The sequence below is a fragment of the Nycticebus coucang genome, chromosome 4, assembly GCF_027406575.1.
Source record: "Nycticebus coucang isolate mNycCou1 chromosome 4, mNycCou1.pri, whole genome shotgun sequence".
Classification (NCBI taxonomy): Eukaryota; Metazoa; Chordata; class Mammalia; order Primates; family Lorisidae; genus Nycticebus; species Nycticebus coucang.
The window spans coordinates 88,551,115-88,572,447 of record NC_069783.1 but is presented as its reverse complement, the minus strand read 5'-3'; the positions used below and the strand labels follow the sequence as shown (position 1 = coordinate 88,572,447).

At 42.1% G+C, this 21,333-nt stretch overlaps 1 protein-coding gene across 1 annotated transcript in view; it reads left to right on the top strand.

Annotated features, from left to right (window-relative positions):
- Positions 1-21,333, top strand: part of MERTK (MER proto-oncogene, tyrosine kinase) — a 129,242-nt gene that overhangs the window by 61,362 nt on the left and 46,547 nt on the right. The window contains exons 7-8 of the mRNA XM_053587095.1: positions 6,501-6,684; positions 21,134-21,285. Coding sequence (XP_053443070.1) covers positions 6,501-6,684; positions 21,134-21,285 — 336 coding nt within the window. The remainder of the gene's footprint in view (positions 1-6,500; positions 6,685-21,133; positions 21,286-21,333) is intronic.

Sequence of the window (21,333 nt, the reverse complement as noted above, 5' to 3'; positions counted from 1 at the left end):
ACGAAATGGTAATATAAGACACTGAGTTAGCCACTATAAGCTCTGCTCTTGCATGTTCATTACACAGGAATTGGAAATAGTGGCAATAACACTGCTGTTTACTGAGCACTCAGAATGGCCCAGGGATTTTGCAGAACTTAAATCACACCAGCACGACAGCCTCAGAACTGTCACAGTCTGTAAGTGGCAGAACCTGAACTCAAGCCCAGGGAGCTCTGAAGCCAAAAGCAGAGCTCAGAACCATTGGTGCTGTGGTCTTGGGAGGGATATTGTGGGTGAGAATACATCGTTGAACACGCAAGGATTATCTGGTGAAAATACGAATGCATTCTGCCTTGCATGTAGTAGTATCATGCAGTAGTATCAGGAATTGTCTCTCGTTTCCTAAATGTCTGGTCTTATTAGTTAAAAACATGTTAACCAGATGGAGGCCAGCCATGCCAACTCAGTTTAGAGAAGCGACTTCCAAAGAATTTTGTGTTGACAACCGTATGTTTTTACTACACAGAGGAATTAATTTCTCTGCTCTAAATGCCTCCCACTCTTATCTAACAGCTGTTCTTTCTCCGAAGAGTAAAAACATGTATTATCCCCAAAATAGCCTCCTCCCTCACCCAGCCTTGCTTAATTCTTGCACAACTTTATTTGTGAACCTCTCCAGTACTAGTTAGAATTAGGAATTCTTACTGTGTCTACAATGCCTCCCCAAAGATATCTACTTTTTAATTGTTTGTTTTTAAATATATTCCTCACACTATAATAATCACTCATTTAAAGTATACAATTCATTGTTTTTTAGTAGATTCAATGCAACCATTACTACTATCTAATTGTGTCCATATTCATAAGAGGTAGGTTTGTAGGTTTTTTTGTGACAGCTTTTTCTGGTTTTGGTATCAGTGTAATACTGGTCTTATAAAATGAGTTGGGGAATATTTCTTCATCTGTTTCTTGGAAGAATTTGTAAAAGATTCATGTTAATTCTTCTTTAAATATTCAGTAGAATTTACCAGCAAAGCCATGTGATTCTAGATTTTTCTATGTGGGAAGTGTTTTGAATACTAGCTCAATCTTTTTACTTGGTATAAGTCTATTCAGATTTTCTGTTTCTTCTTAAGGTAGTTTTGGTTTTAGGAATTTCACCATTTCATCCAAATTGTCTAATTTGTTGGTAGGCAACACAGTTTATAGTATTCCATTATAATTCCTTTTTATTTCCATGTGGTTAGTGGTAATATCCCCTATTTCATTCCTGATTTTAGTAATTTGAGTCTTTCTCTTCCATTTCCTGGTCAGTCCAGCTAAAGATTTGTCAAATTTTTAAAAAATAATTTTTATTTATTTAGACACAGTGTCTCACTATATTGCCCAGGATAGTCTCAGACTCCTGGGTTCAAGCAATCTTCCTGCTTCAGCCTCCTAAGTAGCTGGGATTATAAGCACATGCTGCTGTGCCTGGGTTGTCAGTTTTATTGATCTTTTCAAAGAACCAACTTTTGGTTTTATGAATTTTTTCTACTAGTTTTTCTAGTTTCCATTTTTATTGCTTTTTGCTTTAATCTTCATTTCATTTGCCTTGGCTTAGTTTGTTCTTCTTTTTCTATTTTCTTTTATTTTATACCAAATCTCACTTTCTTGCCCCTGGTAGAGTGCCTTGACATCATAGTTCACAGCAACCTCAAACTCTTGGGCTCAAGTGATCCTCTTGCCTCAGTCTCCCAAGTAGCTGGGATTACAGGCGCCCACCACAAGGCTGGCAATTTTTTAGAGACAAGGCTCTTGCTCAGTCTGGTCTCAAACTTGTGAACTCAAGCAATCTGCCCAGCTCAACCTCCCAGAGGGCTGGGATTATAGACATGAGCCACTACACCCAGCCTTTTTCTATTTTCTTAAAGTGAAAGTTTATGTTTTTTATTTGAAAACTTTGTTTTAAACATAGGCATTTATTTATTTTTTTAAATTATATATGTGTATATATAATACATATATATATATTTTGAGGCAGAGTCTTACTCTGTCACTGAGGCTAGAGTGCAGTGACATCATCATAGCTCACTGAAACCTCAGGCTGGGCTCAAGCAATCGTCCTGCCTCTGCCTCCCTAGTAGCTGGGACTATAGGTGCCCACCACAATGCCCAGCAAATTTTTTCTATTTTTAGTAGAGACAGGGTCTCACTGTTGCTCAGGCTGGTCTCAAATTCCTGAGCTCAAGCAATCCACCAGCTTCAGCCTCCCAGGGTGCTAGGATTACAGGCATGAGCCACCATACCTGGCAAACATAGGCAGTGTGTGTGTGTGTGTGTGTGTATATTTTTTGAGATGGAGTCTTATTATGTCACCCTCAATAGAGTGCCATGGTGTCACAATTCATAGCAACCTCAAACTCTTAAGCAATTCTCTTGCCTCAGCCTCCCAAGTAGCTGGGACTACAGACGCCTGCCATAGCTCCCGGCTACTTTTTTTTGTTGCAGTTGTCATTGTTGTTTAGCGGGCCGGACTGGTTCGAACCGCCTGACTTGGTATATGTGGCTGTCTCCCTAACCACTGAGCTACGGGCACTGAGAACATAGGCAGTTGTTATAGTATGCATTTCTTTCTAAGTACTGTTTGAGCTGCATCCCATAAGGTTTTATCGTTCATCTCATTGTTTTTTTTTTTTTTTTTTTAATCATTTTCCTTGTGATTTCTTCTTTGTCCTCTTGGTTATTTAGAATTGTATCTTTATTTTATTTATTTGTTTTTTTGAAACAGAGTCTCACTATGTTGCCCTCAGTAGAGTGCTGTGGTGTCACTGAGCTCACAGCAACCTCAAATTCCTAGAGAGATTCTCCTGCCTCAGCCTCCCAAGTGGCTGGAACCACAGGCACCCACTACAACGCCTAGCCATCTTTTATCGCAGTTATCATTATTGTTCAGCTGGTCTGGGCCAGGTTCAAACGCTCCAGCCTCAGTGTATGTGGTTGGCCCCGCAATCACTGTGCTACGGGCGCTGAGCCTAGAATTGTGTCTTTACATTTCTATAAAATTGTGAATTTCTCAGGTTTTCTTCCTTTGCTGATTTCTAAAGTTATTTCACTGAGTTTGGAGAATATACTTAGCATGACTGCATTCCTTTGAACATTTATCGAGGCTTGTTTTATGGCCTTGAGAATGTTTCATGTGCAACTGATGAGAACTTCTACTGGGCTGTTGTTGGGTGGAGTGTTCTGTATGTGTTGGTTAGATGTGGCTGAGCTACAGTCTTGTTCAGTCTTGTGTTCCCTTGTCGCTCTTTGGCCTAATGCTTCAATCTGTTATGGAAAGTGGGGAATTGAGGTCTCAATTCTTACTTTTGAATTATTTATTTATGTCTCCCTTCTCCCTCCAATTCTATCAGCTTTCGTTTCATATATTATGTGGAACTGTTGTTAGAAACCTCCAGGACCTTGGGTTAGGCAGTTATGTATATGGACATAACTGAAACATGGACCAATTCTTCTTAAAACTGTTACCCAGTTGCTGAGTATTTGAAGAGTCTGAGAGGACGTGAGGTGCCCTCCCACATGAGGATGCTCAACTGCGGGGAAGCTCTGAGGAAGAGTACCACCCCCACCTTGAGAGAATGGGCCTCAGGGTAGACGTGAGGTGGGTAGGATGGTTGAAGGTCTGAAAACCAGGTCACCCTGCCAGTAGATGGCCACATGCAGGCCTCATCTGCTCTCTCTCTTTGCCATGGTTTTGGTGTCCACAGCCCATGTGAAGAACCATCCTAGGACAGTCAAACCACAGGCCCTTCTTGCCCATCTTGGATCTCATGGTGCTGGGCATGGTCCTTCTGCCCTTGCCCCCAACCCGCAGCAAGCTGGGCCTCCATTTGTCATTCTCCTTCCCATCTCTTATTTATGAAATAAGAATACACGACACGGGCAGTGCCTGTGGCTCAAAGGAGTAGGGCGCTGGTCCCATATACCGGAGGTGGCGGGTTCACACCCAGCCCCGGCCAAAAACTGCAAAGAAGAAAAAAAAAAAATACAAGACACCTGGTTAAAATACGTGAGTAATCTTGTGACATACCTGTACTAAAAATTTATTTGTTGTTTTTCCAAGTTTCCAATTTAACTGGGTGTCCTTTATTTTTTTCTGACAGTCCTAATGGAGTTCATCAGCACAGGCTCTAGAACTTATATTTTATATTCTGTTGAATAGTGTATTCCTACTTCCGAAGGGACCAAGTATAGTTTTGTAAAATTACAATTTTAAACTCTGACTTGGTAACAAATGAATGCTTTGGGTGACATTCAGATCCACGCACCAGCAGGGCACACCCGCTTCCTTCCCTTGCGACTGATACTGGCTCCTTTCTTCACCCATTTTTGGGCCACATGCTCCATTTCTATTTTTAACTTTCTCACGTACTTCTTGCCATTACATGGCCGCTTTTCCCCTAGGACCCACCAAGGACTGTAATAGAAATCCCGTCTTCTTCCAGGAACGTGTTCTCAGAGGGTGTCCCTGTGCCTGGAAATGCTCTACACATGACTCCGGAAACGGGGTGGGGGTGGACAGTTAAGCTTTCCTCTCCTCTTAGCTTTGGTCACCAGGAAGTTGGTGCATACACTAATGCGAAAAAACAAAAAGTAGTATCTGCCAACAGCTTCCACCAAAATAAGCACAAGGCTCTCTGTTTCTCCTTCCATGGCTCCTCAGGCCAAATGGCACCTTTTTGGTCCCCACCCCCAGCCAGGGTCTGAGTCAGAGAGGAAACTCAGCCCCCACACCACCCTCAGGGTACCCAGCAGGGCATGTGGAATTCCAGAGTGTTCATTTATGGCTCCCTGGCCTAAACTTCAAACACACATATCCTAAAATAATATCATTATATATCCACAGCCATAATTGCAAGTCAGTTATTAATAGGAATACATTTTGTGGGCTGAAGATTTTTTTTTTTCCCCAAATTACTTTTGATTGCTTCTGTTTTATCCAATGTCATTTTGTCTCTTCTGATTTTATAAGAGCGACATATGGTAGAAATTTTGAAAAAGCAGGTAGTGGAAAAAAAATCTCAAACTCTCCATCCCCAGACAGGAGCTATTCTTAAGGGAAAAGGTGGAAGTTTGGCCTCGGACTGGATTTTGGCTGGGAATGCCCCTGTCTTGCCTATGCAGAGAGGAGTAAAGAGACTGGTAGAGTGTGTGGAGGGAAAGAGGAGGAGATACAGAGAAAAGTTTGCCGGGTGAGGAACAAAGGGCCTTTTCCTTTATCTCCCCACCAAAAAAAAAAAAAGTAATAAAATCTACGTTTTTTATGTGTGATTTTCAAGCTGAGTTTCTACTGGGATGGAAGAGGGTAAAAAAAAAAGGATACTAAAATCAGCTACAAGGCAAGAACAGGTTTCCTCATATTACACAATAAAATAAAATATAATCAAGAAATCCATCTTCTAAAGCAAGATATGGAAGGAGTTCACAGCAACCTCAAACTCTTAGGCTTAAGCAATCCTCCTGCCTCACCCTCCTAAGGACTCCAGGCACCTGCCAAGATGCCCAGCTAGTTTTTCTATTTTTAGTAGAGATGGGGTCTCACTCTTGCTAAGGCTGGTCTCAAACTCCCAAACACCTGAGCTCAAGGGATCTTCCTGCCTTGGCCTCCCAGAGTGCTAGGATTATAGGCGAGAGCCATTACACCCAGACTGGAAATAATTTCTTTAAAAGGCTAAATCGTAAACATTTCAGGCTTCGCCAGCCACGTGTGATATCTGTTGTCTCTGTTGCACATTCTGAAACAGCCACAGGAAAAATAAAATCAAGAATTGAGGGCGGCGCCTGTGGCTCAGTGAGTAGGGCGCCGGCCCCATATGCCGAGGGTGGCGGGTTCAAACCCAGCCCCGGCCAAACTGCAACCAAAAAATAGCCGGGCGTTGTGGCGGGCGCCTGTAGTCCCAGCTGCTCGGGAGGCTGAGGCAAGAGAATCTCGTAAGCCCAAGGGTTAAGAGGTTGCTGTGAGCCGTGTGACGCCACGGCACTCTACCCGAGGGCGGTACAGTGAGACTCTGTCTCTACAAAAAAAAAAAAAAAAAAGAATTGAGGTGCCGGGTGGTGCCTGTGTCTCAAGGAGTAGGGCACCGGTCCCATATGCCGGAGGTGGCGGGTTCAAACCCAGCCCTGGCCAAAAACCACCAAAAAAAAAAAAAAAAAAGAATTGAGGTGCCTCTGAGAGAGGACTACTTTATTTTACAGTCTAATATATATTGTAATCATTATAACATTACAATTATTTGCTCTGTTACCTGCCGCGGTGAGAATGGTTATTTTAGGCACTTCCCTCAGGTCCTCAGTCACTGCTCGAGTAACATGAATAACACACAGTGACACCAGTGGGGAGGTCTGTGTGTACCTGAAAGGAAGCAGAGCTTCCCCGCAGCGCAGAGGAAGGGCCACGTGCACGGAGTACATGCGTGCCCCGAGTCCAACATTCCCGCCACCTTACTAATGCCGGTCGCATCTTTACTCTCATTCAGGTCAAGGAAGTTGATCCGCTGAGTAATGACTCAGTCATGATTTTTCACACCTCTGCCTCACCACATCTGTATCAAATCCAGCAGCTGCAAGCCTTGGCTAATTACAGCATCGCTGTTTCCTGCATGAATGAAATAGGCTGGTCTGCAGTGAGCCCTTGGATTCTGGCCAGCACCACTGAAGGAGGTAATTCCTGGGGTTCAGAACAAATATTGCCCTAATGGTACGTGATTAAATAAACCCTTTTCAGTGACCCGATTTAGAGTTTAAACTTTGCTTTGTTGAAACTTTCTCTGGAGAAAAATTTTATTGAGGTGGCCAATGAAAATGGGGAAGATTTTTCCTTCTATACTTTAAAAGGATTTAGTGACAAAAATTTATACTTGTTTTATATAGATAATACTTTTTTTTTGAGACCAAGTCTCACTATGTCGCCCTCAGTAGAGTGCTGTGGCATCACAGCTCACAGCAACCTCCAACTCTGGGCTTAAGCAATTCTCTTGCCTCAGCCTCCCAAGTAGCTGGGACTCCAGGCTCACACCACAATGCCCAGCTATCTTTGTTGTTGTTGTTGTTGCAGTTTCCATTGTTGTTTTAGCTGGCCCTGGCCAGGTTCAAACTGCCGGCCTTGGTGTATGTGACCAGTGCGCTACCCACTGAGTATGGACGCCACTGATAATACTTTCTTTTACTGGGAAAATAGCACACTTTTTAAAACGTGGGTAGGGCTGGGTGCAGTGGCTTGAGTCTGTAATGCTAGCACTCTGGGAGGCTGACGCAGGTGGATTGCCTGAGCTCAGGAATTCCCAACGAGCCTGAGCAAGAGCAAGATCAAGACCCATCTCTACTAAAAATAGAAAATGATGTCATAGCAGACTGTTGTGAGGAGACTGTGACAAGAGGATTGCTTGACCCCAAGAGTTTGAGGTTTCTGTGAGCTATGACACCATGGCATTCTATGGAGTCTACCTAGGGTGACAAAGTAAGACTATGTCTCAAAAAAAAATAATAATAATCACATGTGGGTGTTTTGTTTTGAGATGGGGTCTTGCCCCGTTGCCCAGGCTAGAGTACAATGGTGTCATCATAGCTCATTGTAACCTCATACTCCTGGGTTCAAATAACCCTCCCACCTCAGAGTGCTAGGATTATAGGTGTGAGCTAGAGGGCTGGGCAACATGTAGTTTTGGGGTTTGGGGATTTTTTTTTTTAAGACAGAGTCTCCCTCTGTTGCCCTGGGCTAGAGTGTTGTGGTGTCAGCCTAGCTTGTAGCAACCTGAAACTCCTAGGTTCAAGTGATCTCCCACAGCCTCCTGAGTAGCTGGGACTACAGGCATCTGCCACAATACCTTCCTAATTTTTCAATTTTTAGTAGAAATTGAGGCTGATCTCATTGTGCTCAGGCTGGTATCGAACTTCTGAGCTTAAGCTATCCTCCTGCCTTAGCCTCCCAGAGTGCTAGGATTATAGGTATCAGCCACTGTACCCACCCAACATGTGTTATTTTTAATTAAAATATAATACACAAAAGTTATTATTTATAACATCAAACTCAAGAGAAGTAATGATGTGAAGACGGCTAAGTTCACCAACTACCCTTATATGCCAGGGAACTTAGGTGCCTTCTATGCCTTATTTCAGTAGATCCTCACAGCAACCTTGTGCAGGAAATCATATTGACTCTATTTTCTTGGCCAAAGCAAATTGTGTTTACATCTTTAAACTTTAAAGACTTTCTATGTGTTGCTTTTGATTTTGGAGATGTTTTCTTCGAGTTTTGGAAGGACTACGTGGCTCCGTAAACTTTGAATTGTTCTTACTCCCTGTTTAGAGCTCTCCTGTCCCTGGACTCTGTCTCCTCCCCTCTTTCTGTCCTCAACATCGGCACTCAGTCTTCATGCAGATGGTGGGACAGGTTTGGATCAGAAATTTTGAGAGTTTGATTCTTGTGCAAATCCTAGTGTCAAAATTGGAAAATATATTCTTTTTTCAAATGAAAATATAAAGCTGTTGAAAACAAATTTGATATATTGTACTTCCAATTTTGATATACAGTATTTTCATCCAATTCAAAATATTTTCTAGAGAGTGTTTGTTATGATTTCGTCTTTGACTCAATGGTTGTCTAGCCATGTAATCTAGTTTCCAAAGATCTTTGTAGTATTGATTTCTAATTAAATTGACTGGGACCAGGGAACATAATTTATATGACTTGACTCCTTTTAAATTTATTAAGGTTCATTTTATGCACCAGAATATGATGATCTTAGGGTCAAGAAAACCACCTGTGTGTACTTGAAGAGAATGAGTAGCTTTCTTTTTTTTAAGCAAAAACAGTTTATTTATTTACTTATTTATTTTTGAGACAGAGTTTTACTTTGTCACCCTCGGTAGAGTGCTGTGGCAGCACAGTTCACAGCAATCTCCTACTCTTGGGCTTAAGTGATTCTCTTGACTCAGCTTCCCAAGTAGCTGGGACTACAAGTGCCCACCACAACGCCTGGCTGGGTTTTTTTTTTTTTGTTTGCTTGTTTGTTTTGTTTTGTTTTTGGTTGTAGTTGTCGTTGTTTGGCAGGCCTGAAAAACTCTTTATTTTTAAGAAAAGGAACAGTTTTTCATTTTCTAGTCTTGGCATGAATTTTAATTCTTTCTAGTGGAACCAAAACCTCCTGAACCCCTTTCAGTGTCATCCAAACCTTGAACTTTCTTCTATTTCTGGATAAAAAGTCTGTTCACAAATGAGCTGTGCAATCCGATCACTTTTCTTCAAACTTTTCTCTGTCAAAATTAAATAGTACAGCACCACCATTTCCTCTATAATCTTCATCTATGACACCCGCTTCTACATCTACAAAGTGTTTTTCAGCCAAGCCAGAATGTGGAGCTGCTCTTCCCTAACACCCAGAAGGGAGAGCTGTCTGAACGTCTGTCTTCACAATAGCTTTCTCCATAGGTGGTCTTGTATAATCATAGGCACCCTGCAGGTGGTGCCTGCTACCCATTTGGACCCCTAGGACAGGGCATGGCACCTGCTCTGAGAGCCAGGCAAAGCTGATCTGCGTGCTGCCCTTTTCCTCGTGCCAGGTTCGCTTGCGGGGGGAAATGAGTGCCTCTTCCCAGTAGGGCCTGGCACAGCCAGGCGAGTGGACGGAATGGGGAACGAGAGAGAGCACAAGATGAGAGCCGAGGCAGCGACCACACCAAGATCCAAATTTTGAGAATTAGTATCCTACTCTTATCGAGTGTTCTATCAATGCCAACCAACTAGGTCAAGTTGGCTGATAGTATTTTTCAAATCTGTATTCATGTTGATTTTCTGTTCTATGAATTATTTATACAGGGATATTGAAATCTACGGGTATAATTGTGGATTTTATCTATTTCTTCTTGCAGTTCTACCAGGTTTTATTTCAAATGTTTTGAAGCTCTGTTTTCTTTTTTTTGTTGTTTGTTTATTTTATTTATTTATTTTTTTGAGACAGAGTCTTGCTCTGTTGCCCTGGGTACAGTACCGTGGCATCATCATAGCTAACAGCAATCTCAAACTCTTGGGCTTGAGCAATCCTCTTGTCTCAGCCTCCCAAGTAGCTGGGACTACAGGCGTGCACCACAATACTGGGCTAGTTTTTCTGTTTTCACCACAATACCCACTAGTTTTCTGTTTTCAGTAGAGTTTCACTCTTGCTCAGGCTGATCCTGAGCTCAAGCTCTATCCACCTCAGCCTTCCAGACTGCTAGGATTACAGGCATGATCCACCATGCCCAGCTCAAGCTCTGTTATTTTTGTTGTTGTTGTTTGTTTATTTATTTATTTATTTATTTTGAGACCGAATCTCACTCTGTTGCCCTGGGTAAGCGCTGTGGTATCATAGCTCACAGCAACCTCAAACTCTTAGGCTTGAGCAATCCTCTTGCTTCAGCCTCCCAAGTAGCTGGAACTCCAGGCACCTGCCAAAACACCCAGCTCCTATTCCCATCAATAGAGATGGGGTTTCATTCTTGCTCAGGCTGGTCTTGAACTCCTAAGCTCAAGCAATATATCCACCTTGGCCTCCCAAAGTGCCAGGATTACAGGTGTGAGCCCCTGGCCATTATTGTTATTATTATTATTATTTCTTTCCTTTTTTTATTGTTAAATCATAGCTGTGTACATTAGTGCACTCAAGGGGTACAATGTGCTGGTTTCATATACAATCTGAAATATTCTCATCAAACTGTTCAACGTAGCCTTCATGGCATTGTCTTAGTTATTGTATGTAGACATTTGTGTTCTGCCTTTAGTAAGTTACGCCTGTACCCATTCTAAGATGCACCATAGGTGTGGCCCCACCATAGGTGTGGCCCCTCCCTCCACCCTAACCTCCCCCTACTTTCCCCTTCCTTGGCCCTTTCCTTATAGTGTTGTGCTTTAGTTGGGTATAGCCTTCATGTGAAAGCTATAATTTAGCTTCATAGTAGGTCTGAGTACATTGGATACTTTTTCTTCCATTCCTGAGATACTTTGCTAAGAAGAATATGTTCCAGCTCCATCCATGTAAACATGAAAGAGGTAAAGTCTCCATCTTTCTTTAAGGCTGCATAATATTCCATGGTATACAGGTACCACAATTTGCTAGTCCACTCGTGGGTCAGTGGGCACTTGGGCTTCTTCCATAACTTAGCAATTATGAATTGGGCTGCAATAAACATTCTGGCACAGATGTCTTTGTTATATTGTTAGCTTTGGTCTTCTGGGTATAAACCTAGTAAAGGAATTATAGGATCGAATGGTAGGTCTATTTTTAGGTCTCTAAGTGTTCTCCAAACATCCTTCCAGAAGGAATGTATTAGTGTGCATTCCCACCAGCAGTGTAGAAGTGTGCCCTTTTCTCCACATCCATGCCAACATCTCTGGTTTTGGGATTTTGTTATGTGGGCTACTCTTACTGGGGTTAGGTGATATCTCAGAGTAGTTTTGATTTCCATTTCTCTGATGATTAAGGATGATGAGTTTTTTTTTCATGTGTTTGTGGATCATGCGTCTGTCTTCTTTAGAGAAGCTTCTCTTCAAGTCCCTTGCCCACCCTGAGATGGGATCACTTGTTCTTTTCTTGCTAATACGTTTGAGTTATCCATGGATTCTGGTTATTAGACCTTTATCAAAGATATAACCTGCAAATATTTTCTCCCATTCTGAGGGCTGTCTGCTTGCTTTACTTACCATGTTCTTGGCTGTGCAGAAGCTTTTCAGTTTGATCAGGTCCCAGTAGTGTATTTTTGATACTGCTTCAAATGCCTGGGGAGTCCTCCTCATAAAATATTCACCCAGGCCAATTCCTTCAAGAGTTTTCCCTGCACTTTCTTCAAGTATTTTTATAGTTTCATGTCTTAAGTTTAAATCTTTTATCCAGTGAGAGTCTATGTTACTTAATGGTGAAAGGTGTGGGTCCAGTTTCAATCTTCTACAGGTTGCCAGCCAGTTCACCCAGCACCATTTGTTAAATAGGGAATCTTTTCCCTACTGAATGTTTTTAATTGGCTTATCAAAGATCAAATAACGGTAAGTAGCTGGATTCATCTCTTGGTTCTCTATTCTGTTCCAGACATCTCCTTCTCTGTTTTTGTGCCAATACCATGCTGTTTTGATCACTATCGATTTACACTACAGTCTCAGGTCTGGTAGCGTGATTCCTCCTGCTTTGTTTTTATTGCTGAGTAATGTTTTGGCTATTTGAGTTTTTTTCTGATTCCATTTAAAATGAAGTATTATTTTTTCAAGATCTTTAAAATATAACAATGGAGCTTTAATAGGAATTGCATTAAAATTATATATTGCTTTGGGTAGTATAGACATTTTAACAATGTTAAGTCTTCCCAGCCATGACCATTGTATGTTTTTCCATTTGTTAACATCTTCAGCTTTTCTTTTCTTAAAGTTTCATAGTTCTCTTTGTAGAGATCTTTCACACCCTTTGTTAGGTATACTGCCAAATATTTCATCTTCTTTGGCACTACTGTGAAAGGAATAGAGTCCTTGACTGTTTTTTCAGCTTGGTTATTGTTGGTATATATAAAGGCTACAGATTTATGGGTGTTGATTTTGTAGCCTGAGACATTGCCGTATTCCTTGATCACTTCTAAAAGTTTTGTAGTAGAATCCCTAGTGTTTTCCAGATATACGATCATATCATCTGCAAAAAGTGAAAGTTTGATCTCTTCTGACCCTATGTGGATACCCTTGATCACCTTTTCTTCCCTAATTGCAATGGCTAAAACTTCCACTACAATGTTAAAGAGCAATGGAGACAATGGGCAACCTTGCCTGGTTCCTGATCTAAGAGGAAATGATTTCAGTTTAACTCCATTAAATGCGATATTGGCTGTGGGTTTGCTGTAGATGGCCTCTATTAGTTTAAGAAACATCCCTTCCATACCAATTTTCTTAAGTGTTCTGATCATGAAGGGATGCTGGATATTATCAAAGCTTTTTCTGAATCAATTGAAAGAATCATATGGTCCTTATTTTTTAGTTTGTTTATGTGCTGAATTACATTTATAGATTCACGTATATTGAACCAGCCTTGAGACCCTGGGATAAATCTGACTTGGTCATGGTGTATAATTTTTTTGATGTGTTGTTGGATTCTGTTTGTTAGGATCTTATTTAGTATTTTAGCATCAATATTCATTAGTGATATTGGTCTAAAATTTTCTTTTCTTGTTGGGTCTTTCCCTGGTTTGGGGATAAAGGTGATGTTTGCTTCATAGAATGTCTTGGGTAATATTCCTTCTTTTTCTATATTTTGGAAGAGGTTTAGTAATATAGGTACTACTTCTTCTTTAAGGTTTGGTAGAATTCTGACATAAAGTCATCTGGTCCTGGGCTTTTCTTTTTAGGGAGATTTTGTATAGTTGATGCTATTTCAGAACTTGATATAGGCCTGTTCAACATTTCCACTTTATTCTGGCTAAGTCTTGGTAGGTGGTGTACTTCCAGGTATTGGTCAATTTCTTTAAGATTTTCCTATTTCTGAGAGTAGAGTTTCTTGTAGTATTCATTAAGAATTTTTTTTAAATAGCCGGGCGTTGTGGCGGGCGCCTGTAGTCCCAGCTACTCGGGAGGCTGAGGCAAGAGAATCGTGTAAGCCCAAGAGTTAGAGGTTGCTGTGAGCTGTGTGACGCCACGGCACTCTACCCGAGGGCAGTACAGTGAGACTCTGTCTCTACAAGAAAAAAAAAAAAAAAGAATTTTTTGAGTTTCTGAAGGGTCTGTTATTTAATTGTTGCCATTTCCAATGGATGAAATTAGAGATTTTACACTTTTTTTTCCTGGTTAGGTTGGCCAAAGGTTTATCTATTTTATTGATCTTTTCAAAAAACCAACTTTTGGATTTATTGATCTGTTGTATAATTCTTTTGTTTTCAATTTCATTTAGTTCTGCTCTGGTTTTGGTTATTTCTTTTCTTCTGCTGGGTTTGGGGTTAAAGTGTTCTTTCTTCTCCAGTTGCTTGAGATGTCCCATTAAGTTATTAACTTCCTCTCTTTCCGTTTTCTTGAGAAAGGCTTGCAGTGCTATAAATTTCCCTCTTAGGACTGCCTTTGCAGTATCCCAGAGGTTCTAGTAATTCGTGTCTTGATTGTTGTTTTGTTCTAAAAAGTTGGTGATTTCCTTCTTAATCTCATCTATAACTCATCTATCCTTCAGCATAAGGTTGTTTAGCTTCCATGTTTTTGTATGGGTATGCAGGTTCCTGTTGTTATTGAGTTCGACTTTTTTTCCATGATGGTCTGAGAAGATGCAAGGAATAATTTCTATTTTTTAAAATTTCCTGAGGTTAGATTTGTGGCCTAGGATGTGGTCAATTTTGGAGTATATTCCGTGGGCTGATGAGAAGAATGTGTATTCAGTTTTGTTGGGATGAAATGTTCTGTAGATGTCTGTTAAGTCCAGATGTTGAATGGCTAAGTTTAAATCTAAAATTTCTTTGCTTAGCTTCTTTTTGGAGGATCTATCCAGCACTGTTAAAGGGGTGTTAAAATTTCCAACTACTATGGAACTGGAGGAAATCAAGTTGTTCATGTCTGTTAGAGTTTCTCTTGTAAATTGAGGTGCATTCATTGGGTGCATAAATATTAATAATTGAAATCTCATCATATTGAGTATTACCTTTAACAAATATGAAGTGTCCATCCTTATCCTTCGTTATTTCGGTTGGTTTAAAGCCTATTGCATCTGCGAATAGGATTGCAACGCCTGCTTTTTTCTGCTTTCCATTTGCCTGGAGTATAGATGACCATCCCTTCACCTTGAGTCTATATTTGTCTTTTAATGTAAGATGTGATTCTTGTATGCAGCAGATATCTGGCTTGAGTTTTTGTATCCAGTCAGCCAACCTGTGCCTCTTTAGAGGACAATTTAAACTATTCACATTAATTGAGAATATTGATAAGCCTTTTGAGAGTCCGGTGGACATTTTTAATCCTTTTGCGACTGTGGAAGTTGGAATTTGATCAAAATTTTCTGGGTGGGTTTACTTTTGTGGTGGAGGATTACACTGGTCTTTATTGAGGATGGGTCTGACAGTATCCTGGAGAGCTGGTTTAGTTATGGAAAATTTCTTCAACATGTGAATGTCATTGAAGTATTTAATTTCTCCATCATAAATGAAATTCAGTTTAGCTGGGTACAGGATCCTGGGTTGAAAGTTATTTTGTTTTAGGAGGTTAAAAGTTGATGACCATCCTCTTCTAGCTTGAAAGGTTTCAGCAGAGAGATCTGCAGTCATTCTAATATTCTTGCCCTTGTAGGTGATGGTTTTCTTTCATCTGGCTGCTTTCAGAATTTTCTCCTTCATATTAACTTTAGTGAAAGTGATTATGATGTGTCTGGGGATGTCTTATTTGGGTGGAGTCGTGCCTGGGTTCTGAAACTGTCTGCTATCTGAATTTCAGAATCTCTTGGCATGTCTGGAAAGTTCTTCATAATCTCATGGAGAAGAGACTCTGTGCTTTGTGAAGCCACTTCATCGCTTTCGGGGATCCCTATAAGACATATATTGGTTTTCTTCTAATTATCCCAGAGCTCTCTGAGAGAGTGATCTGTTTTTGCCCTCCATTTCTCATCCTCTTTGACAGTTTGGGAGCATTCAAAAGCTTTGTCTTCAATGTCAGAAATCCTTTCTTCTGTTTGCTCCATCTGTTACTGAGTGATTCTACTGTGTTTCTCAGATCTTTGAGGGCTACAACTTCTTGTCTCAATGTGTCAAAATCTTTGGTCATTTGATCTTTGAATTCGTTGAATTCTTGAGATATCTTTTGGGTTACTGCTTGGAATTCTAATTCGATCTTATTTGCTATCCAGATTCTGAATTCGATTTCTGACATCTCAGCTATTTGTTTGTGCATGGGCTCTTGTGCTGTGTCAGCCCCATTGATCCTTGGGGGAGTAGATCTACTCTGATTATTCATATTGCCAGAGTTTTTCGTTGATTTCGCCTCATGATTGTTTTTCACCATTGCCTCTGGCCATCCTCAGACTTGGGGAGGTGTCTCTCCAAGATTAGACCCCATTGGGATTACTCTATTGTTGCTGGATCTTTGTAGAGAGTGACCCTGTGTAGTTCCTCTGGGGCTCTCCTAGCCAGGGAGTTCTGGTTGTGGAAGCAACCCCGGAGTGTGATACACTTATTTGCTATCTCCCAGCAACAGGGCGGGAGGTGGTGCACATGGTTCTGGGAGTGCCTGGCACCCAGTGACTTTGGCACAGAGCGCCCAAGGCTTCAGCAGTCTCTTGCCAGGAGAAGGGCTCTGCGCAGAGGCTGGGAGGGCTCCAGAGGGCACGCAGCTACCAGAGTCCCTGGCCAGAGGTGTGGGCCGGTGTGGAGGAAGGGAGGATATAGGAGGGAGGACGCAGGGTTGCAGGGCTCCCGCAGTTCCTGGTCAGGGCATGTGGAGGCCCAGCGGGTGCGGGTCGCGTGTCAGTGGTCGCAGCACAGCTCTAATGGAGGTCCGGGTGGTGCCAAGCCCAGGAGTTTGAGGTTGCTATGAGCTGTGACGCTACTGCACTCTACCCAGGGCAACAGCCCGAGGCTCCAGTGCCAAAACCGGTCTCACTCTGACCCTGAGGGTTAAGGCTGTAAGGTAGCTCAGTCCCCACCTTTAGGCTGCTTAGTCACTAGGTTACTAGCTCCTGCCCAATCCTTGTTCTGTGACCCTGAAGGCAGAGCTTGCGGGGCAGTTGTCTCACAATGGCTCCCTGCGGCCTACAGCCGAACACTATTAGCTCCGTCTGGCTCAGTGGCTCAGTCTGGGGCTGTAGACAGTGCCCAAAGTTCTCCGCACTCCTGCTCAAGCTCTCCCCAAGGCAGTTCAAGTGAGGGCCAAGTCCACAAACACCGAAACAGTTCATAGGTAAGGCCTTTGCAGTTTGCAGTCTCACTGCTGCTTGTACTTACAGCTACTGACGAGATTAGGTCGATGGAACACACCCAACCACTTGCCAGTTTTCCATTGTTTTGTGGAAACACCTCTTGGGGTGCAGAAGTCCCTTGCTGACTCCCTGTATCCTCAAAGGGATGATTATAGGCAGATCCCACCAGCCAGAGATGCCTGGAGTCTTGTCTCCCCAGACTCACCAGGCCCTGTTGCAGGGAAGCTGTTACTTTGCCACCATCTTGGATTGTTCCTCCAACTCTGTTATTTTGTATAGAAATTTTTACTATTACTATGCTTTCCTAATAAATTGACAAATTTATCATTATGAAATTACTTTATCTGTGGTAATATTTGTTCTGAGATTTACTTTGATATTAATACAACTACTTCAGCTTTCTTTTGATTACCTGCTGTAACTCTCATTCATCCTTTTCCTTCCTTTTTTTTCTTTCAAAATATTTTGCTCTGTTTTTCCCCCCAGAAATTAGGCGAGACAATTGTTAGTTAGATCCCTTTAATTGCTTCTTCAATTTTCTTTTCTCAAATTGGCCTCTTTTCTTTTGCCTTTTTATTTTACTTTCTTGGGGATCTACTTGATTTGTATTCTGATTCTTCTATTAAATAATTTATTTTGCTTATCATGTTGCTAATTTCAAGTTTCATCATTGACATTTTTTTCTGGTTCTCAATCAGAACTGTTTCTTATCTTTGTGTATTTTAATTATTTTTGGTTTGTTTTTTAGTTCTTTCCAGTTCCCTGCACTGGCTTTGTCTCCTGAAGCCCTCTGTCCTGTGTAGGGTTTTTTTTTTTTTTTGGTTTCTCACATTTCTGTAGGAGGTTTCTCCAGACCTTTGCTGATCTTAAGTGAAAACCCAGCACTTTGGTTGGAAATCTGTGTGAGCAGAGCTCACAGGCTTCACTGTGCGGTGATGGAGCAGCAGCCTAAGTGTTCTGGTTCAGATACCCCCAGGTGTCAAAATGGTTTTTTGCTCTGTGGCTTCTCACTTCTCTTAGAAAAGGAATCTGTCATTCCCCAGGACTTTAAACATGACTGTTGTTGTTCTAGAAGCTGGGATCAGGGAGAAAGAGTAAGGTAAGTCCTCCTTATTTAGCATGCAGACTTATTTCCCTAGTTTTCAGTTTGGCCCCTCACCAGGCCTCCATGCTGCTGGTACCCTAATACCTAAACCCTGCTGGCTTTTCAATTCAAAGAATAAAGCACCTTGTTTCCTGTGGATACTGAGGTAGTTCTTGCCAGGTAGATGGCAGTGGGGTAGAAAGACCTTAAGGAGCAACTACTTTTTTTGTTTGTTTGTTTTTTGAGACAGGGTCTCCCTCTACTGCTCAGGATGGAGTGTAGTGGAATGCTCATAGCACACTGCAACCTCAAACTCCTGAACTTAAGCAATCCTCCTGCCCTAGCCTTCCAAGTAGCTGGTACTACACGTGCATACCAACCATGCTTGGCTAATTTTTCTATGTTTTGTAGATATAGGGTGTCATTCTTGCTCAGGCTGTTCTTGAACTCATGCCCTCAAGCAATCCTCCTGCCTTGGCCTCCCTAAGGCAACTACTTCTTTTTTTTTTTTTTTGCAGTTTTTGGCTGGGGCTGGGCTTGAACCCACCACCCTTGGCATATGGGGCCGACGCCCTATTCCTTGAGCCACAGGCTCCACCCCTCCTTTTTAATTAAATTTCCCATCAATCACAGTCTCCATTTCAGTGCTGGGCCCATAGTTCCGAGCTTCTGTGTGGTTCTTGGAGGAATATTGGCTTGCTAAATTAATTATGCCTTCTTCATCGCTTTTTCAGCTTTCAAATGTTTTGAAATTTCTCTTCTACTGTTGCCTCCTTAACTTTGTGAGTTTTTATCATTTTAAACTCCCTACTGTCATCATAGAAAGGTTCGGGAGGGAGGCAGACATAAAGACACGTCGAGCTGGCCATGTTTATCCCTAAATCTTGCAACAGATTTGAATGACTGATTTCATAGACACTTCCACTTCCTGGAAATAAAATGCTTTGGTCAAAGAGCATATTATTTTCAGGTTTAATAAATGTAGTCAAGTTCTTCTGTCCCAAAAAGACTGTAGTAATGATCTTTTTTTTGAGACAGAGTCTCACTTTGTCACCCTGGGTAAAGTGCTGTGGCATCATAACTCACAGTAACTTCAAATTCGGGCTCAAGAGATTCTCTTGCCTCCGCTTTCCAAGTAACTGGGACTACAGGCACCCACCACAACACCTGGCTATTTGTAGAGATGGGTGTCGGGGTCCCTTTGTAGATGCCATTTATCAGGACCCAAGACTGGTTGGTCTCCGGCCCCAGCCTATCTAGCTGTGTTCTGGACATGGACTGCTAAGCTACCTTGCTGAAGAACAATTGCTCTTAGGTGCCTGAGGGCTATTTACGTTAGCAGGAAGGGGGAGAGAGAGAGTCTTTGAGAGAGTAAAGCAGTCTTCTTAGAAAATGCCAGGAAGGCTATGTTAACCAGTGTGATGAAATGTGTCAAACTGTTTATAAAACCAGTGTATGGTGCCCCATGATCGCATTGATGTATACAGCTATGATTTAATATTAATAAAAAAATAAATATTACATTTCAAAAAAAAAAAGAAAGATAGATCTTAGTCTTTAGCAGAGCTTAGTGATCCTTAGGCATTCTGCAGGCAGGAGAGGAGTCAGAGTAAGCGGTCTGTGATAGAATGAACTCATTCCCAGCTGCCTTCTCCTCCAACCTAATATAAGGCTGATCTCGTGCCTCTCAAGACCATAGGTGTAGAGACTGCCAATTCACCAATGCTCTCATCTCACAAGCTCTCTCATGCTCCTTATGAGAGCTAAATCCCTCCCATGCCCTTTTCACCAAGGTGTGCCATTGCTGAGCTACAGGTGTTACTTATAATTCTCACTCCTAGCCGTAGGCTATATGTGCTGCTACAGATGGGATCTCACTCTTGCTCAGGCTGGTCTCGAACCCCTCAGCTCAGGTCAATCCACCCACCTTGGACTCCTGGAGTTCTAGGATTACAGGTGTGAGCCACAGAGCCTGGCCTGTAGTAATGATCTTCACTTGTTTCCAAAATTGTTTATACGTATCCACATATAGATATACATCTTTTATTTATGTATTTATTTTATTTTTTATTTTTTTGGAGACAGTCTCCTTATGTCAGCCTCAGTAGAGTGCCATGGTGTCACAGCTCATAGCAACCTCAAACTCTTGGGCTTAAGTGATTCTCTTGCCTCAGCCTCCCAAGTAGCTGGGACTACAGGTGCCCACCACAACACCCAGCTGTTTTTGTTGCGGTTGTCATTGTTGTGTAGCTGGCCCGGGCTGGGTTCAAACCTGCCAGCTGGCGCCTATCACTGTGCTATGGGTGCTGAGCCTAGATGTACATCTTTTAATATGTCAACCGATTACCTCTGTTCAGACCATCAGTAACCTGCCTCTGCACTTTACAGCGATGGTTTCATTTTGAGCTCAGGAGTGTTCCCTGTCTTGTGCATCTCAAATGCCACAGACCTGATCTCCCGCCAGGCACACTAGTTTTCTACCCAACAGGTTTCTGTTGGAGGACCTTGAGTTGTGTCTTCTTTGCTTCCACAGGGGTCCACGAGCACCATCCACCTGTTTGCCTGCTTACCTCTCCTTTGTTATTTACTGTGGGTGCTCATGACATTTTCAGCTTCAAAAATGAATCTCTAGGTTTCAGTAGCCTCAAAGGGCTTGTTTCTTTTTTTTTTGAGACAGAGAGTCTTACTTTGTCACCCTTGATAGAGTGCGTGGCGTCATAGCTCACAGCAACCTTAAACTCTTGCACTCAAGAGATCCTCTTGCCTCAGCCTCCTGAGTAGCTGGGACTACAGGCACCCACCACAACACCTGGTTATTTTTAGATTTGGGGCTCTCACACTTGCTCAGGCTGGTCTTAAACTCGTGAGCTCAGGCAATCCACCCATCTCGGCCTCCTAGAGTGCTAGGATTACAGGCGTGACCCATTGCACCTGGCCTGACAGGGCTTAAGGGCTTACTTTTTAAGACTCATGTCTTATCTTGATGGTCTTTAATTGAAAAGAGGGTGAACCCCTGCTATTCATCTCTGTCTCATTTGAGTACTTTCCTTGGAAACATTTAACAACTAAAACCAAGACAAGCATGAATCTGTGTGTGCTTTTCTTTGTGGTTCTTCATCCTTCTCTCCTTTTTCTTTTGTAGCCCCATCAGCAGCACCTTTAAATGTGACCGTGCTTCTGAATGCGTCTAGTAATCACGTAGACGTCAGATGGACGCGGCCTCCAATGAAGCGGCAGGATGGGGAGCTGGTGGGCTACCGGATATCTCACATTTGGCAGAGCGTGGGGACTTCCGTAAGTCTGAACCCTAAAAGGGCACTGTTAATCATCTCCTTTTGACTC